Genomic DNA, 27910 nt, shown 5'->3' on the forward strand with positions numbered 1-27910 from the left:
GAAACTTTGTCGTCTGCTCGTTTTTATTGTCCTCAGTTCTAATTATGGATGACACGTGACCACGTCAGTTCCCGTGATACAGTGCGCGTCAGTTCCCACACTGCAATCTTCTCTTTCCCCTTGTTCATCACATAACATGTTATTGTGGCATGCGACTTTATATAAACGAGGGTGATTATATATGTGTACTTCCTTTGTTTGAATTTTGCCAGGTGCAAAGTCTGCATGAGGGTAAAGTGTTTAGCGGTTTGATTTTGAAAAGTTGCTGAGAGACGGTTCTCTCAGTCGCAGCGGCTGAGGAAAATTCGACTGAAAAGTATTTCACTTGTGAGTACCATCATTATTTTGGAATGGCGTAGTCAGTTCATTTTGAACTACGAGTGATTTTGCCTGTCTCTGTCTCTGTCTGTATCTCTGTTTTCTGATTGTCTCTCTGTCTGTCTATCTGTCTGTCTGTCCATCTGTCTGCCTGTCTGTCTGTCAATAGTAGTAAGGAAGCGCACGTCTCAGGCCTTGCGCAATGCGCAATGCGCAAGGGTAGGGCCCATCATAAAGTGATAGGTTAAGGTGCCTGTGTTTAAGTAGTGATAAGGAGATATTGCGGATAAACGGTTTATTGCGTTTTATATTTTGTCATGTGATTTCATGTGCCTGTACCTGTTGCTCGGTACTAATGACCACTCCAGCTGGGGTAAGTACCAATAAAAAGCAGTAATTCCCCCCATTTTCTCCGCGCTTCGCGGAGCCCTCTCTCTTTAATAGCTATGTAGTTTAGTGCCCTGACAGGGGAGGTGTCAGGATAAAACAATAAAAAATGGTACCCCTACTCTTTGCGGAGCCCCCTCGCCGATAAAACCACCAGAGGTGGGCAGCAGTTAGAGAAGTTTAATAGGAGGTGGTTTGCCTACCCCGACTGTTGATTAGGGTTTAATGCTTAGATTAGTGCCAGACAAATGGTGTGGGGTGGGTGTGGAAGTTAGCTCGACTGATGAGAGGGCTGGGAGCTGGTGTACACATATAAAAAAAGTTTTAACAAGTAGACTCAGATTGTTGGTTTTTATGTGGGTGTTATAAACATCGGAGGTACATTTTACACCGAACACGAGTTGTTCTACAGTCAGTCATACCTAATGTTAGGTTAGAGACTGATCACGTATGAGTATTGCACCACAGAGATGCAAGACCTAAACATGTTAGAACTTGTTGATTGGTCAGCACTAAAAATAGAAACGGTTGTTCTACGTACAAGGTTTTGATAGGTACACCAGATAAGATAGGTATTATTTTGTTTTTGATATTTATTTTCTTCGTTGTTGCGGTGTTTAATTTTTTTAATTTTGTTGTTGATAGACTATGTAAGAGGTAGGGGTATATGTGTGGTGGAAATTAAATGTAAGTGCAAACACACACACACACACACACACACACACATACACACACACACACACACACGCACACACTCACACACACACACACACACACACACACACACACACACACACACACACACACACACATGCGCGCACGTTTTACACAAGTACTTCCAAACAAGAAGGTAAAAGTCAGACGTAAAGAGTAACAAAACAATACATAAACTACTCACGTTAGCATTCAAGAGTTATACAGACACATAGTTATTAACTTTTCCAATATGTTCATTTTATTATAAAAGTGACATCAGTCTTTTGAATATTAAAAATAAAAAAAAATTAACATTTTGCATACACATACATTAAACCAAAAAAAAATCCAAATCATGATTGTCAATTTAAAGGAACGAGGTGGTCCCCGGATTAGTTGTCAACTTCATAACCACTTCTTGGTGTCACAGGAAGAGGATTTACGGTTGTGGCAGGACAGTAAGCCGGACATGTGGAATACAGGGGTCGCTGCAGCTGCTGAGGGTATTCCTCGCTTTGTGTCGAAGCCGTGGCTGTGGTTGATGGTGTTGAACAGTAGTAGTCTGACGGCGGACACTCTGTGTGATTTTTCGGATGTTTTTTCTCCTGCTTCTCCTCTGTGGGTGACAGAGAAGATACCTGTTGGTGGAAGTCTTCTTTGAGTTTTTTCTGCACTCTAAGCAGTTTCTGAAACTTTTTCAAGTCCAGGGTGACTCCTCTTTGGGTGGGGACAACACGCCCACCTTTGGTGCGGGTGGGAACAGCATAGTGGCGAATATGGATTTTTACAGCCCCTCTCCACGTTTTTACTGAGGCAAAAAGGCTTCCACCTAGCGGGTAGCGTGTAGCCGGCTGTGGTGGCTGCTTCATGGTCCCTGAAGGCATGGTCGACTCCGCAAAAATCCTCTGTAGTGGTCTTTTTACATCCGTCCTGTCTTATATACACACTCGCGGCTCATGTACATCTTGATTATTCTGGTTTCAACGGGTCCACACTGGGTTAGCCTAAGGTCACGTGGGATGCTATGCCGTTTTTCACTCTGTTGCATCACTCACAGAGCAGTTGTTCAGTCACATGAGTGATAACCCTTTTTCGAAACGCTGTCGTTTCTGTCCACTTCCACACAACAACCCGCAAACACCACCAGGAGACCCCGTCTGGATGTGTCTTGGGTAATGCTACATTCCAACGACTAAGAATTTTGTCTCGATTTAGGTGTTCCCAGATTTTATCTGCGACGGTTCTAATGGCGTCAACAGTCCACCGTGTTGAATAGTCTTTTTCTTCTCTCTTTTTTTTCTTCAAGGCGTTTGCAAACATCTCGTTTTAACTCACTAACAAACATCAAGAACAAACTGTTTCGCAGGTGATCTTTAACTTTGAGAATACCAGCCTCCAATTCTTCCAACATCTGCTCTAAAGAGGGACTGGCCGTCTCCATCATGACTTTTTTTTGTTTTGTGTACCTCTCTTTTCTTACTGGCACTCTTCTAACCCTCTCTCTACTTTGGTGGGTACGAGATGAAAGTGGTGGTGATGATTCCGCCCCTTCTTCTTATATAGACACATACACACACACAAGACACACCCAATAAAAGGAATAAAACCGTTTACAGACCTAAAATAAAAAGACGAAGCACACGACCTCAGTTTCTTCTTAGCTGTTGGACCAAAAACCATACTCTTCGATCATTACCCCAAAGTCTGTTGGGGGAAAACACACGAAGCGTTCGAAATAAACTGGCGCCGCGGCTTTTCATCAAAACATAGTACAATACATACAAGCCACAGGCTGAACTCGTCAAGTCTTGCAAAAGCCGTGGGTTGTACACGTGGGCTGAACTGTGTTTCAGCATAAAGTTTTCAATAGCGGGGTGCACGGGTGGTAAACCAAAACTATCGAAATATTCCGCTTGTCCAAGTCCATCAAACCAGACACACACCCAGTGTTCCCCCGGTCCTGTACTGTGATCTGTATTAATGACAAAAGCACTTGGACGTCGCGTGTTCACCTGTCGTGGGAGTCTGTCTCTAGGAAACACACCTCGAAACACACGTCGGGTATGAATGTCTCTCCCCAACACTCGGCTAATGTCTTTGCTGTTCATAGTGCAAAATCAGTCAGGACCTGGCGAGAGCGATCAATCTCGATCATACTGTCCATTTCACCATACACAATCACCATCACAGGCACTGGAAGGGCTTCGTTGAACTTTAGTTCCAGACGCAGGGCACCGCTTTTCACCAGTTCAAACTGATCTCCATCCAGAAGACTGGGACTCAGGTCAAAGCTGTAGATAGCATACCCCAACTCAAAATCACGCAGTTCCATGTAAGACCCCGCATCTCTGTTGGCGAGACCCGTAGAAGTCATGAGGCTGAAGAATGACCGCACATACTGGTGTTGTTCAAAGTTCGGTGTCAGGGGTTTGCCGGGGATCTGTTTTCCGTCTAGGTACAGGCTGAGAAAGGACAAGCCTTGTGTCTTGAAGTGGTAGGGATTACGTGAGGCTTGACCGTTGAAAGCAGCGCTGTCCACCAAGCCAATCACCAGGCGGTTGGGTGTCTGACTCAGAAACAAGTTGTCCTGCACAGCACTGTGGTTGCCTGTGGGAATGGAGAAAGTCTTCACAACGACCCTTTTCAAAGGATACTTGGCCGTACCTTTTTCCAGCGCTTTGGCGTGAGCGAGGCTCACCGCGGGGTTCAACTTGACTTTGCGAACAAACAGGGAAGCATGTGTGATGACAGTGCGGAAACCCTGAAAGGGGTCAGGAGACATCAGGTGGAAGATGTTTTTGGAGGGAATGAGTCTGATCTTTACGTCCACGCCGTTCATCATGTAGCGTTCCTGGTGCATGATGTCAGCATGAAGTCGCCCCATCATGTCTGCCTCTCTGCTCCGCATGGTTTGCTCACGACGTACCTTCAAACCCCAGTTGTCATCCCCTTCTGTTTCATCCAGATGGTTGGAACTATCTCGGTAATACATGGCACTGGTGAGGTGACTTTTCTTGGCTTCTCTTCCATAGTTGAGGGTGGCTTCAAGGTAGGCACGGTAGGGGTAGGTGTTCTCTGAATTGGTCACCAAAGTATCATTGAGACTGATATCCACCTGGGAGAACAGGCTGTGCAACCAGTAGTTGACAGGAGCCACATGGGAATCAGCATCCAAGTTTGTTCCGTCTGCTTTGGTGATTTTAGCTCGCACATGGAGATACGTGTTGCTTAGATCCAGGTACTCGGATGTAGCACCACTGATGGCAAACTCAATAGGGGCTCCTGGGGCCAGAGTAGCCAGAGGATGATATTCTACAAACATTCCCTCCTGCACAGCTGTCTGTGTTGGGGGTACAGAAAACAAATCCAGTCCAGTATGTACACTTTCACATGACTGAGGGTGGGCAAGCGCCATGATGCTTATCCAAAAATATCGGCTGCCGTCGCCCTCCTTCTCTTCTTCTTCTGCCTCCCAGTCTGACCTTGGTGGCGTGGTGTGGATGATTTTATACGTTTCCTTGCAGGTTCTCCAGGCGGCGCGGCTGTTGTGCCTGTCACTCGACCCACGGCTTGGTGAAACAAGCGCTTCCCTGCATTGGTAGCTCTCTGCTGGAGTGACGACTTAACACTACGCCCAGACAACACATCCTGAGCCACCTGCATGCCTGTCCTAGCCCCCTCTTTCAGCAGAGCTTTTCCACCACTTCTCAAAAGAGGTACAAGGGCTCGACCAATACCCCCTAAGAGATTGCCAATGCCATGACCTCTGTAGTTTCTTCCTCCTACAAACACGGGGAGACCGTGGCCGACCTGGTTGCAGTAATAATCTTCATAGAGTTTTCCACTGCCCTGGAAAGGGGTTAGACGAACCATCTTCTACAAATGGTCGGTGCGTCTACGACGAAAATGAAGCGTTACCACCGTCTTCCCTTGCTCAAATGCGATAGGTTTTCCCGTGTCCGTTGTTAAAAGCATTTCCACCGTGTTGAACTGACAACGAGTCAGTGGCAAGTAATGAGGTTTTTCGAATATATGATGAACGACTTCTTCAGTCTTCTTTTTAATTGGCACCGTCCGCAACAATGGGACTAATGTGTCTCCGACCACTCTTTCGCGCACCAAATCACAGTACACGTATATTGCGTGAAAATCTTGATGTAAATCCATCATAGCTTTACCGTCAAAGTGACCAGGGCCTGTGATGGTTTGTTGGGTGACATCTGTTTTCAAAATTCTCATCAACTCGGGGCTCATCCACAGCGAGATATTTTTGAGTAATTTAACACGTACTTTTTTTGCTGCTTTGGTGTAATAAAACCTTACATAGTGCGTAAGACTTATATCAACCAAGAGCTGGTTTAGTGAGTCTATAAAAAAAGCAGGTGAATCATACAACCCCTCTGGTAAAACTAGAGTATCACAAGAAATAACAACACCTAATGGGACACAAATTCGAAACTGACACGTGTCTTTTTCCACATTTACATACGAGTTGTTAAACTGAATCTCAGCCAACCCACACTCGTAGTCGGTGCCCAGGTCAATTGTTTGAGGTAGTTTTGTGTAGTAGTGACTCGCGTTGTTGTCAGGGTAGTGCTGCAAGGAGCTGTTGCTGGGGAGTGTCAGGTAGAACATGATGAATGAAGACGTTGTTACTGTCCCAAGGGTGGATCAATGGAAGGATTAGGAAGCACGTAGCCGAGACAACTTCCCAGTAGGGCCACCCACAAGTTATCCGGTCCGCGACCGGTTGTCAGATTGAACAGAGACACTCCAATCACCACATAAATAAGGAGCATCTGACAAAGGAAGACAATCTCGCTCCGAGGGACACGACGTCCAAATACACGCCACAGCTTGGATGTTCTTGGTCGCTTAACAACACTGTCTGGTTCATCCAGAGGCGTATTAATCTTTTGAGTTTCCTCCATCAGAACCACTGAAGCTAGTCCGTGTAGTGGGTCAGTGCCGTCTGTGGAATCCAAGAATTGAATGACGGGGCATAGCCGAGCCATTTGACTAAATACTCTTTCTGTTTGCCTTTTCCAGGGCGTTGTTCCAAAACAGCTTCAATGCGGTATATTTCTTTCTCCCCCACTTTCTGCAGTTCCTGTTCATAAAAAGTCCCCAACAGTTCTTCTCCGTGATCATCTTTCAGCACATAGGTCACGGGTGTGGTTGTCTTGACTTGACTGATGGTAAAGAGTTCCTCTGTCCAAGAAGGCATATAACCTTTTTTAAAGACTCTTCTCGTCTTGCTGATTCGCACACGGTCTCCTATATTCAGTTTAGGTGGTTTGGAGAGAGTTGGACCACCATACAACCGTTGCCACACTTCCTCCTGATTAGCGATGGTTACGTCAGCAGGAGCTTTCTTAATACTGCGGTGGTAGGAATGATTGTAACCACGCACCAGCTTAGCCAAGACTTCCACATACCTCACTGAACTTGTTCTGGTGAAATACCTCCACAGTTTGTCTTTCAAGGTACGGTTGAAGCGCTCCGCCATTGAGGCTTTAATGTCATCATTTTCTGTCACAAAAAAGTGTACCTTTGTTTTGTCCAAAAAATCCTGGAACACCTTGTTTTTAAATTCGCTACCCTTATCTGTTTGTAGTCTCAGGGGTTGACGACCTCGGACAAAAATGCTTTTGAAGGCTGCCACCAGAGAGGCCCCTGTTTTGTCCTTCAAAGGCACCACCCACGCGTGTTTGCTCAGCACATCAATACATGTGAGTAGGTAGGTAAACCCGTCATTGTCTTTTCTCAGCGCTCTAACATCAATCAAATCTGCTTGCCACTGATGATCTATGCCACCCACGATGATACGACGACGAGTAAACTTTCGCCGCACAGGTTTGTGTAGTGTATAGGTGTCTTGAAATGTCAACCACTTTTCAACTTGTTTTTGTTCTTGTCTGGTGGTTCTTCTCAAAGCCTCCACTCCACCCAAACTTCCAGGGAGTTGACTTCCATAATATCGACGTCGCAGCTTCTCAGCGACTTTTTTCTTTTTCACTGGCATTCTGCTCAAGAATAAGATAGCCACGTCCTCTTCTTGGGCGATGGAGAAGGAAATGATACTCTTTCTGCAGAAGGAGATGCTGAGGAAGGACTCACAATTCTTCTTCTTCTTCTTTTTGTCCTGGTGGATGGTCTTCCTCTATCACCCCCCTCGCTGTGCATCCACTCCCATCGCCCTGTGTGACCAATGAGTTCACGAGGGATATTAACCGCTTTTAAACCTCTTGCAAACACTTCCCACCCTTGAGGATCAGGTGCATTTTTACGGTAACGAAGAGCATCATTCACCAGATCAGCCATGTTGGTTCCTGCTACTGTCTGTCCCTGGTACACGAGCTGTCCTTGTTCATTCCACTTGATGTCAGAACTGTCCTTGGTTATATCCAAAAGCAACTGAGCCTTCTTCTTCAAGGTTTTTGGGACACTCTCCAACACTCGTTTTTCTACCCTAGATAGGTCCTGAGCTTTCTCGACCTCATTTAGTTCTGTCAAAGGTTGTTTTGCAGGTTGTGACATCTCCACTCTTCCAAGGGGTTTGTTTTTATATTCTTCAACACGCTTAAGAAACCGCCACAAGACTTGTTGGTAGGAGTCTGCTTTTTCATGTTTGTCCACATCCTTCTCGTCTAAAATACCCCGCATCACTTGATCCATGTCCTTCAAACTTTGTGAGGTGGCATCAGGTACTGGAGGTCCACCTGCAGAGTCCCGCAAAGAAGCCAACACACGTGGCTCAATCAAAAGCATCTTTTTGGTATGGTCCATCGCATCAGAGACCCAGGGTCCCGAGCAAGCCAGACACAATGCCTAGCACAGGGTTCAAAAGAGCCTGAAGAAAACCGCCTTTCTGTAGGATTTGCTTTCGATGTTTGACAGATGTTGTTTTTTTGGCTAAGACCCGTAGGTTCTGTTTGTGTCGAGACAACCGTTTCTTCTGTGCGGGCGTCAGCTGCACATGGCCTTTTAAGATGTTTAGAGAGCACTCGCACAACGCATGGATCAAATCTGGAGAAGCTCCTTTCAATACGGCCTTAATCACGGCAGGCTTAGCCCCACACAACAGCCGCAACATGGGTACATTTCTCTTCAGGCGTGCAGACATGGTTATTTTTGAAGGTACACTACAGGGTGCTCTGGTGGGAAAAGTTTTGTCCTCAGACGAAGATGATCGGGTGTCGCTTGTCGCAAGTCAAACAGCAAATAACCGTGAGGTATAGAAGTCGCATCTTTAAATGCCTCTTGGACATACTTTAGCTTCCCAGGGTACATCTGCTTGGCCAGATGGGTGATCTGTGAAGCATCTCTTGGGTTTTTAAACACCACCAGGTAGTGACTGTTCAAACTGATCGTCCTCTGCTCTTTGTTTTTTCCGAACAGGTTCTGTACAATATACATTACACTCAGATTCCGATGATGACTTTCTTTGGTGAATAGTTGTGTGACCTTGTCGTTTGTCTCACTCATCAAATCATCAATGATGACCAGTCGCCTTTTGACCCCTGTCCACTGTTCCACGTCGGGTAAACCCTCCACAAACGTCACATGTCTCATCTCATTGTAACCAGACTGCCACGCCCCATAACACCAAATCAATTCCTCTGGAGGGGGTGTCATCATAGCTTGTAAGTGATTCAAATATTGTTTGACAAAATGAGTCTTCCCACTCCCTGTGGGACCGGCAATCACACAGGTAAAAGGATGTTTCCACCTTGGATCCATTTTCACATACTAAACTAAGATCCTATCCTTATCTTTATTTATTAGCTCAAAACAAACACACAAAAAAACAAAAAAACAAAAAAACCATCTACTTTAAATTTTATATTCAAAACTAACTAGTTATGTTAGTCTTTTTTTCTACCATCCAATACACACACACACACACACACACACACACACTCACACACACACACACACACACACACTCACACACACACACACACTGTCACACACACACACACACACACACACTCACACACACACACACATACACACACACACACACACACACACTCACACACACACACATACACTGTCACACACACACACACACACACACACACACCGGGCACACACATACACTGTCACACACACACACACACACACACACACACACCACACACTCATTCACACACACACACTTTCTCTGCGCTTCGCGGAGCCCTCTCTTTAATAGCTATGTAGTTTGGTGCCCTGTCAGGGGGGTGTCAGAGTAAGGCAATTAAACGGTATCCCTGCGCTTCGCGGAGCCCCCTCTCCGGTAAACCTCCAGAGGGGTCATTGGGTGCTTACGCCTGAGTTATTGCACCACAGAGACGCAAGACCTAAACATGTTAGAACTTGTTGGTTGGTCAGCACCTAAAAATAGAAACGCGTAGTTAGAATACGGCGGTGATGTGGGCAAAGAGGGGTATAAATAAGATTCTTCTGGGGCTAACTCTTGAGTGTCTCTTCGACTTTACAAGTGGGTGGTGGTGAACAAAAACAACTATGGCGACCAACAGCAGCAGCAGCAGTGACGCTAACACAACGCCACAACCGGCCTCAACAGATTTGGTAAGTTGATTTTGTTTTTATATCTTGTAAAGATAAAAAAAATAAAGGTAGCGTGTTACTTTTTTTCTCAGACATAGCTTTTTAGAAAAATAAATGTTTTTATGTAAGATGTTTTTTTTTATATTGTTTTTTTGTAGCTCAGACATAGTTTTTTTTTTTATTGCAGCGTAACCAATACCCGCACTGTGAACAGGTTTTTACACAAAACTACAACCTTAACGTTCATGTTAACGAAGCCCATAACAAAGCCAGACCTTTTCTCTGTGCTATGTGCGGCAAGTCGTTTAGCAGAAAACACGGCCTTGCTCGTCATGAAAACTCAAACAAAAACTGTCAAGATGCCGCGAGTCGGACACCTCCACCACCAGTGCCGACAGGCGGACAGAAAAGAAAAAGTTCGCCTTCACAGGATGCCCCTCCCCCAAAAAAGGGATTAAACAAACGAAGTCTAGAAAAAGAAAAAATCAAAAAGTTACCTTTTGAAGAAAGACAAATGTACGAAAAGCATTGGAATTCTGTTAAATCTCATAAGCGGCCTGGTAAACTCCAGTCAACCTATACCATTCTCTGGAACCCTTGTTCTGATTTCCCTGATTGGGACGAGTCGCTTCTTGATCTGTTCCATGAACAAAACAAACGCTTCAAAATCAATTTTTCTCACTCTTTTCTTCTCAAAAACAAAGAGTCGGGTGACTTGTCTTTCTTTCATGCCTCAGTCAATAACCACTCTGTCTTACAACGACCGCGCCTGATCAACTCAAAACAGGACTTTCTTTCTTTTCTTGGTGAAATCAGTGACCATGACATTTTAGAACAAGTTAGACTCGAACGCCCAAACTCTCGGTATGCTGTTCATACCATCATGTCTTCCAGTTTCTATGTCACGCCTTTGACTGACTTTCCTATCGGATGTGCCTGTGGTAGTCTACCTGACTACATCACAAACACACCGTTCTTGCACAAACTCCAAAAAGATCAGAATCAGCATTTTCCTTATACTGATGGTCTGTGTCTCTTTCGCTGTCTTGCTTTGCACAAAGGAGCCTCGCGTCATTCTTTGCAAAAACCCACAAAAACCTTGTTCAAACAGTGGGCCGGACATTCTCCCCCTGTCCACTTTTCGGGGGTCACTTTGTTTCAACTTGAGTCGATTGAATCTGAGTTTAAGGTGAACATAGATGTGTTTGAGTTTGATGAGAACCAAACACCTGTCTGTCTCGTTCCTCTGCGTCGTAGCGCTTACAAACATTCTGGTGTTATGCGTCTCTTGCGTTACAAAGACCATTTCATGTACATTTTAGATATTGATAAACTCGGTCATGCGTTGGCTTGTTCCAAATGCGGGAAACTCTGGTCGTCTTTGTCTCAAATGAATCGACATGAACAGACTTGTCAGGGTGAGGGCTCAAAAGAAACCTTGAAAGGCGGGGTTTACTCACCACCTCAAAACATTTTTCAACAGCTACAAAACCACGGTGTTCAGGTAGCCACAGATTTTGTTTTTCCCTACAGAGCGACGTTTGATTTTGAGGTGTTTTTTGACACAGATAACTTGCCACAGACAAAATCGGCTGAGTCTAACTGTACACAGTATACAGCAAAACATATTCCTCTTTCTGTTTCTGTATGCAGTAATGTTCCCCATTTCACAGAACCAACCTGTTTTGTGAGTAAAGGTGACCCTCAAGAACTAGTGGATAACATGGTTAACTACCTAGAACGTATCTCCGAGACCTCCTGCGCTCTTCTTTGTGAAGAATTTAAAGATGTGTTTGATCAGTTGACTGAGATCGAAGAGACACAACAACAAGAGACAGATAGCCTCAACATCCCCGTAGAAAGACTCAGACAGAAATTATATGAGTATTTACAAGAACTGCCTGTCGTAGGTTTCAATTCTTCCCGCTACGATCTGAATGTGATCAAACCTTTTCTCATTGAAAAGTTTGTCAAAGACAAAACAGCCCATAACGATCTTCCAAAAGACGACAGTCAAACAGACCCTGTTTTTGAACCAGATGGTTTTGATACCGTGGGTGAAGAAGAAGAAGAAGAAGAGAAAGAGGAAGAAGAAGAAGAAGAAGACAAAGAAGTCAAAACAGAGGGAAAAAAGAAGGCCCCTAAAAGACCCCCTTTCAAGTTTGTTGTTAAACGAAACAATCAGTATATGTGTCTTTGTACAGACAAACTTCGGTTTCTCGACATCAACAATTTTCTTGCGCCAGGTTTTAGTTATTCCAAGTACCTCAAGGCGTTCGGTGTCGAAGAGCAAAAGGGTTTTTTCTGTTATGAATACGTCACTAGTCTAAGTACACTAGACGAAAGAGAACTCCCACCCCATGCAGCTTTTTTTAGTAAGCTCAAAAACTCAAATATTTCTGATACAGAGTACGCTTTTTGTCAGCGTGTGTGGACTGAAAACAAAATGACGACTTTGAAGGATTTTTTGGTGTGGTACAACAACCTAGATACAGGGCCGTTTCTGGTTGCTTTGCAGCATCAGATTAGTATGTACGCTAGTCTGCGAGTTGATTTGCTGAAAGACGGTATTTCTGTCCCCGGTGTGACACTGAAGTATCTGTTTGACACGTTGTCTTCAGATACCTACTTTTCACTTTTTAACGAAAAACAAAAAGACGTTCACGCACTTTTGCGAAAGAACATTGTCGGGGGTCCGTCTATTGTCTTTCACAGATACCACGAAAAAGACAAAACACACATTCGTGGTAATCAAGACAAGCCGGTACAGTCTGTTCAGGGATTTGATGCAAATGCGCTGTATTTAGCTGCACTCATGCAAGACATGCCCACAGAGCACCCTGTCATTCGTAGAAAAGAAAACGCTTTTAAAGCGGAAAAAACAGATCCCTACGGTCAGCTAGCTCGGGAATGGTTGGAGTGGGTCATGGCCTCAAAACAGATCCATCTCCAACATAAGTTTAACGCGAAAGAGAAGGCCCTTGGTCGAAAAAAGATTAGGGTTGATGGTTGGGATGCCGCAAATCAAATTTGCTATCAGTTTCACGGATGTTTGTTCCACGGGCATGACTGTTCTGTGACCGCCGGTAAAACGACTAACCCTGTCACCGGAAAAACACTAGTTGAACTCAGAGAACATACAAGCAACATTACCAAATACTTGCGTGAGGATGTGGGTGTGATTGTCGTCGAAAAATGGGAGTGTGAATGGCACGCAGACAAAAAACAAAACACCCACATTCAGACTTTTCTACAAGGTCGTTTTCCGACACTTAAACCCTTCCGGCATCCTTCTACCATCACAGATCAAACTGTCTTAGACGCGGTGCAAAACAAAACTTTGTTCGGGTTGGTACAGTGTGATATTTATGTACCTGACCATCTAAAAGAACATTTCAGTGAAATGCAGCCTATTTTCAAAAATGAGTCTGTCAGCCGAGAACAGATCGGGGATTTTATGAAAGACTACGCTGAAAAACACAAGCTCTTATCCCAACCACGCCGTACACTTGTTGGGAGTTACCACGGTGAACAAATTCTGCTAGCCACACCCCTCTTGTTTTGGTACGTGCAGCACGGGTTGGTTGTTGAAAACATCACGCTGATCGTAGAGTATCAACCCAAAACCTGTTTCCGTCAGTTTGGTGACAGCGTTTCAAACGCGAGACGAGCAGGGGACCAAGACCCGTCAAAAGCTATCTTAGCTGAAACTTTCAAACTGCTCGGTAACTCAGCCTACGGGAAAACCTTAACTAACGTGGCCAACCATCGTGATATTCATTACGTTTTGTCTGACGAGGCCTCAAAACTGATCAACAACGGTCGTTTTCAAAAACTAACAGAAGTAACAGAGGTTGTCACTGAAGTAGAGATGACTAAAAAAAAAATCAACTGGTCACTTCCCTCTCAGATTGGTTACTTTGTTTACCAGTACGCTAAACTACGCATGTTGGAGTTTCATTTTGATTTTCTAGATAAGTTTGTGTCCAGAGCCGACTACCAGCTTTTGGAAATGGATACAGATTCTCTGTACATGGCGCTTAGCGCTTCAACGTTAGAAGAGGTGGTTCGTCCTGAACTGCGAGAGCAGTTTTACAAAGTGTATAACCAATGGTTCCCTGCACAAGCCTGTGACCAACACGAGGCAGCCTTCCAAAACACCCGTTTAGCTAACGCCCCATGGGACGCGACTCTCTGTCAGGCCTGTACAGCGCGTGTCCAGTACGATAAACGAACACCCGGTCTCTTTAAAACCGAATACCAAGGAAATTTGTTCATTGGTTTGTGTTCTAAAACCTACTTTTGTGAGGGAGACAGTGGGACCAAATTTAGTTCAAAAGGTTTGAACAAAAACCAAAACAAACTGACAAAAGAGTCTTACCAACAGGTGCTTCTAACGCAAGAAAGTGGTGGCGGTACAAACACTGGTTTCAAGACAGACGGAAAGTCTATGTTCACCTATTCCCAAACCAGAAAGTCACTCTCGTTTTTCTACATCAAGCGTGTGATCGCTTCTGATGGGGTTTCAACCCTGCCTACACCCGTCTAACGGGTCTCTTTCTTTTTTGACTGTGATACCCGTCTAATGGGGCTCTTTCTTTTTGACTGTAATACCGCCGCCTGTGATATGGTTAACATTCCAATGCCAAACAACTTTGTCGTTTTTTTGTAAATAAATTTGATAAGACATGTTTTGCTTCTGTAAATAATGCTCGTATTGTTTAATCCCAAAAACCCCCAATGTGGCTTTGACATACCTTGTCAAAACGGTCCCAAGCCCGTGAAAACACAGAGGGAGGGTCAATTACTGAATTTTATTGGTGCTTACCCCAGCTGGAGTGGTCATTAGTACCGAGCAACAGGTACAGGCACATGAAATCACATGACAAAATATAAAACGCAATAAACCGTTTATCCGCAATATCTCCTTATCACTACTTAAACACAGGCACCTTAACCTATCACTTTATGATGGGCCCTACCCTTGCGCATTGCGCATTGCGCAAGGCCTGAGACGTGCGCTCTTATACTACTGTCAATCTGTCTGTCTGTCTTGTCTGTAGTCTCGCTCTCGCTCTCTCTCTCTCAGTCGCTCTCATCCCAGCTCTCTCCCCTCCCCCTCCGCCTCCTCTCTCTCTCAGTCTCCCTCTCTCTCCAGTCTCTGTCTCTCCCTCCCTCTCTCTCTCTCTCTCTCTCTCTCTCTCTCTCTCTCTCTCTCTCTCTCTCAACCCAACAAAAATGTATGCTCCTCGGCCTCGTATAGATCTTTTTAAGTCCAGCCTGTTTTCGGGGACTAATCTTTGGAATTCGCTTCCAAGCGGTCTCAGACATTCCGTCAATGCCAAGACTTTTAAAGACAGATATTTCTCATTCCTTATACATGGCACATTTCGTTCTCACTTAGCCTGAACATGTTTATATTGTTGATGCCTTATTTTTACCTTTTACACGTTTCAGTAGATACATGTACCTAATTAATTTCATAACATGACTTATGTAACGATGCTACATTGTTATTATTTGCAACGTAGTTGTTCCATTGATTCCTCAGTTCACGGAATGTTTCTTCCCTCGAAGTTGCACACGTTTTTGCTTGATTGATACAGTTTTCATTATGCCTTTGACAATAATATGTCATGTTCGCTTGTATGTATATATATATATATATTTTTTTTTAGTCTGTTAATCGTTTGCTTGTTCATCGTTTGTTTTTATTACTTCTTTAATTGATATTCCAACATTTTTAAAACGTATTATCATTAGATTAAACCCTCCCATGGGTGAGGGATGGATGTAGAAAAGCACCTGTTTGCTTATGCCACTACCCTCGTAAATAAAGAATTTGTCATTGTCATTGTCATTGTCTCTCTCTCTCTCTCTCTCTCTCTCTCTCTCTCTCTCTCTCTCTCTCTCTCTCTCTCTCTCTCTCTCTCTCTCTCTCTCTCTCTCTCTCTCTCTCTCTCTCTCTCTCTCTCTCTCTCTCTCTATATATATATATATATCTCTCTCTCTATCTCTCTCTCTCTTGTACTTATAATTACCTGCATAGTATGTATTTGATTTTATGAGTAACCACATATGTATGCTCTTCATGCCTCATCTTCATCATCATCATCATCATCATCATCATCATCATCATCATCATCATCATCATCGTCATCTTTATCATCACGAGCTGAAGTTTTTCGACCTCCTTTTGTTGGTCAACTTTTTAACTTTTTAATTTTTAATTTTTTAATTTTATGTGTGTTTGTGCGTCCCAATGACAGATTGTAAGAAATGGCCTAGCATTAAATCTTAATCCTTGTGAAATTAAGTTCAGTTCAGTTCTCTCTCTCTCTCTCTCTCTCTCTCTCTCTCTCTCTCTCTCTCTCTCTCTCTCTCTCTCTCTCTCTCTCTTCCACCCACCCACCCACCCTCTCTCTCTCTCTCTCTCTCTCTCTCTCTCTCTCTCTCTCTCTCTCGCGCGCGCGCGCACGCACTTTCTCTGTGCCGGAATGACCCTTCTGCAACTCAAATAATTTTGATTACTCTCTTCAGCGTTTTGTTCATCTTCCCCAGTTCCTGGTCGTTCCGTTTTGTGATCTTGTGTGAAGACACTACTCATCATGAGTGCCAACTCAGTGTTTCTCTTCATATCTACATTCATAATCTTAATCTGTTTGTCATGATGATACAGTAACCGGCGTCAACGCACATCAAATGCATAGTAAATGTTAATGGGTAAACAACTCTTTTTTTTCAACGTGAGCTGAAAAAGACGTCTGTTTAGTCACGTACGTACTGTTTTAAATCGTGTTGTGATGAAATCAGATTGTGTCTTTGCATCATCATTACTATGAACAAGGTAATGACATGTTTGTATCACAGACAATTACATTCGCATGCACACTTTTCTGTCTGTGCGTAAAAAGAGTAACGAAGCATGTCGCCCACATGATCTCTTGTGTCAGTACTGTACTCACATGCACACGCACAAACACAGCACACGCGCACACACACACAGACACACGCACGCACGCCCACGCACGCACGCACACACACACACACACACACACACACACACACACACACACACTTGACACACACACTGTTGTTTTACGTGACTATTATGCGTGCGTGCGTGTTACAGTGATGGTGTTGGTCGTGGTGGTAGTGATCCTTTTTTTCGGTGTTGCCATCTTCTTTTTTGTCCATCGCCAAAATAGGTCAATAGAACGTGAAATTGTATCATAGTGTACTAATTCCGCTATCATGCTAGCCGTGCGTACATATGCACCTGCACCGAGTGCAACACTTGGTGCACGAGAACTCGCGTCGTTGTTGCATCAGCTGTCCTTTATTACAAAACTCCAAATCTGCTACACTGATAATCCTGAGTGATAACACCACTCGCTTGACCAAACACTGATAATCCTGAGTGATAACACCACTCGCTTGACCAAACACTGATAATCCTGAGTGATAACACCACTCGCTTGACCAAACATTGATAATCCTGAGTGATAACACCACTCGCTTGACCAAACATTGAGGTGGTCACTCTCACGTTCACACTATGATTACGTATGACACTGGATAAAATAATCTCAGTCTGACTCAGTCAAGCCGGTTATCAGAGGGGTTTGTAAACTATGTAAGAAAGGAAGAACTGGTTTGCGTACATAATACTGGTGTATACCTTATCTTATCGGCTCAAACATAACTTACAGAGGCTGATAAAAACGCGCTCAAACGCTAAAAGAAAAGGAAAGGAAAGTTGAGTTCCGAATGAAAGGGGCATTAGTGTGACCTATTCACGTTTGACTCGAGCTGATGCGCAGAAGATAAAACTGACGTGATTTAATACTAATAACATGATTTAAAGGCATATGTACTCGATGACTATACACGCTAATTGCTTTACCAACAGCTGGAGACATGCTAAATTAAGTTCCCTGCAAAATATTGTGGTCTAGGACCCCTTCAATGTTGAGATATGTTAATTTTCATTTTGATCTGGATCGTCCTATTTATAGATTTGGCAACACATGTAACGTTGATGCAAGGGAGCTAACACCGCGGCTTTGTTGACATCCTCACTTTTTCAGAGGCTAGAACAAGCTGTAATGCATGTATTATGGTCCTCGCATGGTGACATATCGTCATTATATGGTCTTATGGTGCGTTTGACATCGATTATGGGCAAACTACACTTTGTAAACACGGGAGCGCGTACATATGCCTTTAACCATTGACAGTTTCATAGATGACCGACTACGAACTTTAGACAGACGGATTTAGACAGATTTGAGGCAAGGCAGAAAAAATCTCAACAATTAATGCTAATTTCATTATACCAGCCCCGCGAAGCTCAAAACAAGGGCACGTGTTTTTACGCAACAAAGACGCGTGCATTATCACGTTTGCATAAACACTCACAGCGCACTTTATATAACTTCTTCTTTTGCGCACTATCTGTCACGGATCTGTCTGTCTGTCTGTTTCTGTGTCTGTGGATCTCTACGTCCGTGTCCGTGTGCGTCTCTCTCTCTCTCTCTCTCTCTCTCTCTCTCTCTCTCTCTCTCTCTCTCTCTCTCTCTCTCTCTCTCTCTCTCTCTCTCTCTCTCCCCTCTCTCTCTCTCTCTCTCTCTCTCTCTTGTTGACTCTCTCTCTCTCTCTCTCTCTTGTTGACTCTCTCTCTCCCCCTCTCTCTCTCCCCACCCCCACCTCTCTCTCTCTCTCTCTCCCTCTCTCTCCCCACCCCCACCTCTCTCTCTCTCTCTCTCCCCACCCCTCTCTCTCTCTCTCTCTCTCTCTCTCTCTTGTTGTCTCTTTATCTAACTCTCTCTCTCTCTTGTTGTCTCTCTCTCTCTCTCCCCCCTCTCTCTCTCCCCACCCCACCCTCTCTCTCTCTCTCTCCCCCCACCTCTCTCTCTCTCCCCACCTCTCTCTCTCTCCCCCCTCTCTCTCTCCCCACCTCTCTCTCTCTTGTTGACTCTCTCTCTCTCCCCCCTCTCTCTCTCCCCACCCCCACCTCTCTCTCTCTCTCCCTCTCTCTCCCCACCCCCACCCTCTCTCTCTCTCTCTCCCCACCTCTCTCTCTCTCTCTCTCTCTCTCTCTTGTTGACTCTCTCTCTCTCTCTTGTTGACTCTCTCTCTCTCCCCCCTCTCTCTCTCCCCACCCCCACCCTCTCTCTCTCTCTCTCCCCACCTCTCTCTCTCTCTCTCTTGTTGACTCTCTCTCTCCCCCCTCTCTCTCTCCCCACCTCTCTCTCTCTTGTTGACTCTCTCTCTCTCCCCCCTCTCTCTCTCCCCACCCCACCTCTCTCTCTCTCTCTCCCCACCCCACCTCTCTCTCTCTCCCTCTCTCTCCCCACCCCCACCCTCTCTCTCTCTCTCTCCCCACCTCTCTCTCTCTCTCTCTTGTTGACTCTATCTCTCTCTCCCCCCTCTCTCTCTCCCCACCTCTCTCTCTCTCTCTTGTTGACTCTCTCTCTCTCCCCCCTCTCTCTCTCCCCACCCCCACCTCTCTCTCTCACCACCCCCACCTCTCTCTCTCTCTCTCCCTCTCTCTCCCCACCCCACCCTCTCTCTCTCTCTCTTGTTGACTCTCTCTCTCCCCCCTCTCTCTCTCCCCACCCCCACCTCTCTCTCTCTCTCCCCACCCCCACCCTCTCTCTCTCTCTCTCTCTCTCTTGTTGACTCTCTCTCTCTCTCCCCCTCTCTCTCTCCCCACCCCACCTCTCTCTCCCTCTCTCTCCCCACCCCCACCCCCTCTCTCTCTCTCTCTCTCTCTCTCTTGTTGACTCTCTCTCTCCCCCCCTCTCTCTCTCCCCACCCCCACCTCTCTCTCTCCCTCTCCCTCCCCACCCCCACCCTCTCTCTCTCTCTTTCTCTCTTGTTGACTCTCTCTCTCTCCCCCCTCTCTCTCTCCCACCCCCACCTCTCTCTCTCTCTCCCCCACCTCTCTCTCTCTCTCTTTCTCTCTCTCTTGTTGACTCTCTCTCTCTCTCTCTTGTTGACTCTCTCTCTCCCCCCTCTCTCTCTCCCCACCCCCACCCTCTCTCTCTCCCCACCTCTCTCTCTCTCTTGTTGACTCTCTCTCCCTCCCCCCTCTCTCTCTCCCCACCTCTCTCTCTCTCTTGTTGACTCTTTCTCTCTCCCCCCTCTCTCTCTCCCCACCTCTCTCTCTCTCTCTTGTTGACTCTCTCTCTCTCCCCCTCTCTCTCTCCCCACCCCCACCCTCTCTCTCTCTCTCCCTCTCTCTCCCCACCCCCACCCTCTCTCTCTCTCTCCCCACCTCTCTCTCTCTCTTGTTGACTCTCTCTCTCTCCCCCTCTCTCTCTCCCCACCCCACCCTCTCTCTCTCTCTCTCCCCACCTCTCTCTCTCTCTCCCCACCTCTCTCTCTCCCCCCTCTCTCTCTCCCCACCTCTCTCTCTCTTGTTGACTCTCTCTCTCCCCCCTCTCTCTCTCCCCACCCCCACCTCTCTCTCTCTCTCCCTCTCTCTCCCCACCCCCATCCTCTCTCTCTCTCTCTCCCCACCTCTCTCTCTCTCTCTCTCTCTCTCTCTCTCTTGTTGACTCTCTCTCTCTCTCTTGTTGATTCTCTCTCTCTCCCCCTCTCTCTCTCTCCCCACCCCCACCCTCTCTCTCTCTCTCTCCCCACCTCTCTCTCTCTCTCTCTCTCTTGTTGACTCTCTCTCTCTCCCCTCTCTCTCTCCCCACCTCTCTCTCTCTTGTTGACTCTCTCTCTCTCCCCCCTCTCTCTCTCCCCACCCCACCTCTCTCTCTCTCTCTCTCCCTCTCTCTCCCCACCCCCACCCCCTCTCTCTCTCTCCCCACCTCTCTCTCTCTCTCTCTCTTGTTGACTCTATCTCTCTCTCCCCCCTCTCTCTCCCCACCTCTCTCTCTCTCTTGTTGACTCTCTCTCTCCCCCCTCTCTCTCTCCCCACCCCCACCTCTCTCTCTCTCTCCCTCTCTCTCCCCACCCCACCCTCTCTCTCTCTCTCTTGTTGACTCTCTCTCTCCCCCCTCTCTCTCTCCCCACCCCCACCTCTCTCTCTCTCTCTCTCCCCACCCCCACCCTCTCTCTTTCTCTCTCTCTCTTGTTGACTCTCTCTCTCTCCCCCTCTCTCTCTCCCCACCCCACCTCTCTCTCTCCCTCTCTCTCCCCACCCCACCCCCTCTCTCTCTCTCTCTCTTGTTGACTCTCTCTCTCCCCCCTCTCTCTCTCCCCACCCCCACCTCTCTCTCTCCCTCTCCCTCCCCACCCCCACCCTCTCTCTCTCTCTTTCTCTCTTGTTGACTCTCTCTCTCTCCCCCCTCTCTCTCTCCCCACCCCCACCTCTCTCTCTCTCTCCCCCACCTCTCTCTCTCTCTTTCTCTCTCTCTTGTTGACTCTCTCTCTCTCTCTCTCTCTTGTTGACTCTCTCTCTCCCCCCCTCTCTCTCTCCCCACCCCCACCCTCTCTCTCTCTCCCCACCTCTCTCTCTCTCTCTTGTTGACTCTCTCTCCCTCCCCCCTCTCTCTCTCCCCACCTCTCTCTCTCTCTTGTTGACTCTTTCTCTCTCCCCCCTCTCTCTCTCCCCACCTCTCTCTCTCTTGTTGACTCTCTCTCTCTCCCCCCTCTCTCTCTCCCCACCCCCACCTCTCTCTCTCTCCCTCTCTCTCCCCACCCCCACCCTCTCTCTCTCTCTCTCCCCACCTCTCTCTCTCTCTCTTGTTGACTCTCTCTCTCTCCCCCCTCTCTCTCTCCCCACCCCCACCTCTCTCTCTCTCTCTCCCTCTCTCTCCCCACCCCCACCCTCTCTCTCTCTCTCCCCCCTCTCTCTCTCCCCACCCCCACCTCTCTCTCTCTCTCCCTCTCTCTCTTGTTGACTCTCTCTCTCTCCCCCTCTCTCTCTCCCCACCCCATCCTCTCTCTCTCTCTCCCCACCTCTCTCTCTCTCTCTCTTGTTGACTCTCTCTCTCTCACCCCCTCTCTCTCCCCACCCCCACCCCTGTCTCTCTCTCTCTGTCTCTCTCTCTCTCTCTCTCTCTCTCTCTCTCTCTCAGTCTCTCTCTCATTAAGATAAGTTAGCCTATACAACACATTTTCTTAGTTCTGAGGGATTAAGATAACGCTTGAACTGTCCCATCGATTAAAAAAGAAAACCCGTTGATGACACTATCACTTTAAAGGTGGTCGTCTACATTTTTTTTCCAATAATCTTATGGTTAGATTTCGCTAAAAAGTTGTCAGATGATGAATGAACCATGGAGAAAAAAAGTTATAGAAAAAAATATATGTAAAAAAAGATTTTATTTTTGGGTAGCGTGACTCACGCTTCCAATATTTTGTTTTCTGTTTGCTGAGAACATGTGCTTTGCCTAAAAATACTGACCAATCAAATTCGTGTCACTATGCTTATAGCGACGCCTAAACAAGTGCAGCAACAGTTTGACACTGGAGCGCTGTCCACGGTTTTTTTTAAAACGCACGAAATGCACGGGATTTGAGAGGAGTTTTGCGCTTGGCATTTTCCAAATAAGGATATCCTATTATGAGTACTACGCTGGAATGCTACAATGAATTTTCAAACGGCTACACTGGCTTCGTCTTTCCTGATCGAAAGGGGGTGTATCAAGCTGTTGATAATTGAAGATAATAGACTGCATTTTAATGGTCAAATGCCGATTTCGGTATAAAAATGTAGACAAGGACCTTTAAACTGTTCAGTAAACGAGTCACGGCCGTGCATAATAAAGCTTTAACTCCAAATCTGTTCGAAGTGCATAACATAACATCTTTGTTGATACTGGTCTCTAATCCTGTGTCAGAATTTCCTCCTACGATCTCCGCCGAGTCACACAGAAAAAACAGCTTTAAAACTGCGCACAACAGCTATCTCACAACATGTTTTAATGAGGTAGTTGTCTTAAAAGGTCATCCTTTGTATAACATTAACAGAGTATTGCGTTCTTCACGTTGGTAAACTGGGTCATGGTTGAGTAACCCCCGCTCAAAATCGAGATTACAATTAAATTCGACTTTAGAATTTGTTGTCTTCGATGAGGTAAACATCCATTATTGTGTTATATGTGGCAAATAGAATGTACTCTTTTATACTTTGTTCCAGTAATACTCCCGTTAGATAATGATACAGACATGCAACAACAAAAACATAGTATCTGATTTTTGTCTCTTTTTGTGTGTATATAATTGTTAGTGCTGAAATCCATGTCACTACTGTTGGTCTCCATGTAACAAAGTTGACGTACTTTAAAACCCTCGTAATTTACCGAACGTAAACAAACACAATGTGCATGTACGGTATTTCTATTTTTGTATCTGCATGCCAAGGATATGTATGGGGCCAGTTATTAATAAAATCAATTCGTATGGTTAAAATGCCTCAGTTAAAGGCACAGTAAGCCTCTCGTAAACCCTCACATATACTGTCAGGCTTTTACACACAGTACAAACACCCTTCCATTTGAACGCTCACCAAACGGAAACATCCTAGGTGCCCTACGTAAAGAGCGAGCAATTTTCAAAGAATTTATTTTTGCGTGGTTTATCTTACCCCTGAGCCATTGTGAACCCGTGTGATCCAGTTTCCCTTTTTCACAATGCAGTCGTCAGTTTGTAATTTGAATGGGGCTCGCTGTGAGCTTATCTGCAATAGCACGTTATGTACCTCTGACTTTTCACGAAACAAACGAATGTAATTCATAAGAACTCTGGCGATGGCTTTTGACTGCCTATAAACCGCCGTCTGCTGCGAAAATCACGACCTTGCGTGACCCTGCTTTCAGGCTTTTCAAATTTCAAAACTTCGAATTGTACTGATCTTGTCTTGATGAAAAAAGAATTCTTTTATGATTTAAGAATGTTTGTGTAACAAGCTGATAATTTATTATTTAGATTTTAAAAGTTAGGTCTAGCGCCAAAACGCACCACGGTCCGAATCATTCTGATAATCATCGCTCCACGGTTATCGCCAGTTGAAGGGAAGTAACTCATTTTTGACCTGAGTTCAGGATGTGTCCGATTGAGATGGAGACAATCCGAAAAATTATTTCTTTGAAAATTGCTCGCTCTTTACGTAGGGCACCTAGGATGTTTCCGTTCGGTGAGTGTTCAAATGAAAGGGTGTTTGTACTGTGTGTAAAAGCCTGACAGTATCTGTGATGGTTTACGGGAGGCTTTCTGTCCGGGCGTGATTTCCGGTATCATAACAGCCGTCCAGCACCAAAACGAGGCGCCATTGTCGTAGAAGACCAAGTCCACGAAAATAAATTCTTTGAAAATTTCTCACGCTGGACAGAAAGCAGCCAGGATGTTCCTGTTCGGTGAGCGTTCAAATGGAAGTATGCTTGTACTGTGTGTAGACGCTCGGGGAGCCGCTCTGTGATGGTTTACGGGAGGCTTACTGTGCCTTTAAGTAAAGACATGTCAACTTCATAACAATGTTTCCACTGGTACACAGCTCTGGAGAATAACCCATTGATGATAAAACCCAAGTCTGCAGTTGTCATGCTAGGTCCACCATCACCGGCCAGAATGTGTGTCTCATGCCATCAAAAGTGTTCATGCTGGGTCCACCATCTCCGGCCAGAATGTGTGTCTTGTGCCATCAAAAGTGTTCATGCTAGGTCCACTATCACCGGCCAGAATGTGTGTCTCATGCCATCAAAAGTTTTCATGCTAGGTCCGCTATCACCGGCCAGAATGTGTGTCTCATGCCATCAAAAGTTTTCATGCTAGGTCCGCTATCACCGGCCAGAATGTGTGTCTCATGCCATCAAAAGTGTTCATGCTAGGTCCACTATCACCGGCCAGAATGTGTGTCTCATGCCATCAAAAGTTTTCATGCTAGGTCCACTATCACCGGCCAGAATGTGTGTCTCATGCCATCAAAAGTTATTATGCTAGGTCCACTATCACCGGCCAGAATGTGTGTCTCATGCCATCAAAAGTTTTCATGCTAGGTCCGCTATCACCGGCCAGAATGTGTGTCTTGTGCCATCAAAAGTGTTCATGCTAGGTCCACTATCACCGGCCAGAATGTGTGTCTCATGCCATCAAAAGTTTTCATGCTAGGTCCGCTATCACCGGCCAGAATGTGTGGCTCATGCCATCAAAAGTTTTCATGCTAGGTCCACTATCTCCGGCCAGAATGTGTGTCTCATGCCATCAAAAGTTTTCATGATAGGTCCACCATGACCGGCCAGAATGTGTATCTCGTACCATCAAAAGTTGGACATGTTTTGGGGTCAACGTGCCTATTCTGCGTGTGGAGATCTTTGGTCTGTAGAGGTGATCTAGGAGCCGACAGTGACCAGTCCGCAGCCTGAATATGACAACCTGTTGTGCTCTGGGACAGTGAGTTAGTTCGATGTCCGGTCATCTTCTGTGACAGTGTTGGTGCCTTGGAGGTTCTTGCACTTGGTGCGAAAACAGCTCTGAAAAACTAAATGTACTTAGTTCTTTTTTTTCTTTATTTTGTTGGTCTGTTTGTGTGTGTGTGCGTTGATTCTCGCCGCCTAGACTATAACACTTTTGATTTTTGTTGTCATTTTGCGAACTTTCATATCAGTTCTAATGATTTATATTTTTAGACAGACACGTGAGGTTCGCCGAGACTAAAAATGCTGGCCGGAAGCGGAAGTCTTGGGGACTCAAACCCTAGCATCACGTTAGGTGTCATGGCGGTGCAGGGTGCATTTCTAGAACACCAGGTGTCGCTCCAGAAGGCAGCGGAACAGCTATCCCAGCGTCCTTCACTCACCGTGCGCGAGGTCCGTCATGCTGATGACGTCACTTCCGACCTGCAAGGTCTTATCATTCCAGGAGGGGAGAGCACTACCATGAGCCTGTTCCTTAGGTAACAACAACAAAAACAAACGAAAACAATAGTGATAATACATGTGATAATAATAATCGATTTTGGTACTACCCATTCTTGCCTTTGGATAATCTTATCGTAGTCCCTACTGTCAGAGTATATTGGAACGTTTTTTTTTTACTTTGTTTTTTTTAAGTTTGTCGAAGCAAATATTTCATGAACTTGAAGAGATTTGCAATCTATGATCCTGTTCCAGAAGTTGGCATGCAAATCAGCGGTTGCCTGGAGTAACAGACAACCAAGAAATCAAGAAATATCTGTTTCTTTTCAGGTGTAACAACATGGAAGAGCCTTTGAGAGACTGGATTGGCCAAGAGAATCACGTGACGTGGGGCACATGCGCGGGAATGATTTTGCTGTCAAAGCAGATGGAACATCAGAAGGAAGGCGGGCAATCATCTGTAAGAACTCGTCTGTACTGTTGAGAGAGAGAGAGAGAGAGAGAGAGAGAGAGAGAGAGAGAGAGAGAGAGAGAGAGAGAGACAGACAGACAGACAGACAGACAGAGACAGACAGACAGAGACAGAGAGACTGAGAAAAAGAGTGGGAAAGGGTGCTGAAAGAGGGGGGTGCTGAGAGGGGGGAAGAGAGGGAGAGAGAGAGAGAGAGAGAGAGAGAGAGAGAAGACGGACGGGTCAACGTTATGTTGTGACTCAGAGATGGTACCCATATCCCAGTCCCGTATCACCGCACTGAGTACGGCTTAACAGACCTTGGTTATACCACCAGAAGTTCAAGTGGATGATTTCACCTAAACACGCACACACCTGGGTAGCACGACGCTTGTTGCGGCTAGCAATGGGACGATAACGTTTGAAATTAAATGAATACATTGAAATAAATACAAATGAAAGTTGTTGGTGTCTCTTCCACAGCTAGGAATGACGGACACTTTAGTGTCCAGGAACTATTTCGGACGTCAGGTGGACAGTTTCGAGGCCGACCTCCCCATTACCCACCCCCGCCTCCTCAACGATCCTTCCACCAAGAAAGAGTACTTCCGGGGAGTCTTCATACGCGCGCCGGCGGTGTTAGAGGTCACTGACCCCGCTGTTGAAGTCTTGGCGTCCTTGAGACTCAGTGAAAAGGTCGCTCCGGTGGTTGTGGCCTTCCGCCAAGGGAGAATACTCTCCACAGCCTTCCATCCAGAACTGACAGAAGACCTTAGGTGGCATCGTTACTTCTTGGAGATGGTTTTGGGTGAAATGAAGGTTTGACAATACACAGACTAGAATTAGTTTGTTGGACGTGAACAATCTCTTAGGTTACAATTCGAGTTCCAAAACTGAGAGGGATACCGGCTCCGAGTATCAGTAAGTGAAAGTAAAATTAAACTGTAAAGCAGATCAGACTAGAATGTGTTTCTTAAACTTGAATAGTTACAAGAGTTGTCCGTAGAGGTTACATGCCGAGTCTCAGTGATTATTAAAAATAATGGTCGAAGTTAGCGGATCATGAAAAATGCGAGCTTCAGCGAGCTTTTTCATGACCGCGAACTGAGACCATTATTTTTAATAATCACTGAGACGAGGTGTGTAACCTCTTTATTCCTCCTTTCTTCAGTTATTCAAAGAAAACAGGAGTTTTTGTGCGAAAGTTTCATCGAATCCGACTCACTCAACCAGTCAACCTGCGCAGGCGATCGATTGATGCGCGGTTGTATAGTTCCGTGCAAATCATTCCATTCTGTTAACACTTCTTGTCAGTTTCCTTGTTTTGGACTAAAATCAAGTACACAGATATGCTGTTATTCTGCTGTGGCGGTAAAGGCAGGTATTGTGTGTTCTGTTTATGTTTTAGTATCGCTTAAGATAATGTTCTTGCGTCAAATGGGACTAGCAGACGAACTTTTGCACCCGTGTTCCAACGTTAATTACTGTATGAAGTTCAGTTTTCTGGGGAAAATAGTGTATGAAACCGCTTTATGTTGTTTAAATTGATGAGATGTGTGCATTTGGTTGCGTGTGATCTGTTTATAAAATAACTGACCGTCGGATTGCAGTCAGTGTTGTCGAAGAAACTGAGTTAAAAGAAGGGGAACTACTCTTGTCGCGAGAGTATGAGTTACTTGCCTTG

At 45.6% G+C, this 27910-nt stretch overlaps 1 protein-coding gene across 1 annotated transcript; it reads left to right on the forward strand.

Annotated features, from left to right (window-relative positions):
• LOC138971746 (pyridoxal 5'-phosphate synthase subunit PdxT-like) lies at positions 1-27811 on the forward strand. The gene is made up of 4 exons (XM_070344544.1): positions 1-327; positions 25548-25813; positions 26106-26235; positions 26710-27811. The coding sequence occupies exons 2-4, from the start codon at positions 25578-25580 to the stop codon at positions 27049-27051; spliced, it is 708 nt and encodes a 235-aa protein (XP_070200645.1). The 5' UTR covers positions 1-327; positions 25548-25577; the 3' UTR covers positions 27052-27811.
• The last annotated feature ends 99 nt before the right edge of the window (positions 27812-27910 follow it).

The sequence above is a fragment of the Littorina saxatilis genome, linkage group LG7 (genome assembly GCF_037325665.1).
Source record: "Littorina saxatilis isolate snail1 linkage group LG7, US_GU_Lsax_2.0, whole genome shotgun sequence".
Taxonomy (NCBI): domain Eukaryota; kingdom Metazoa; phylum Mollusca; class Gastropoda; order Littorinimorpha; family Littorinidae; genus Littorina; species Littorina saxatilis.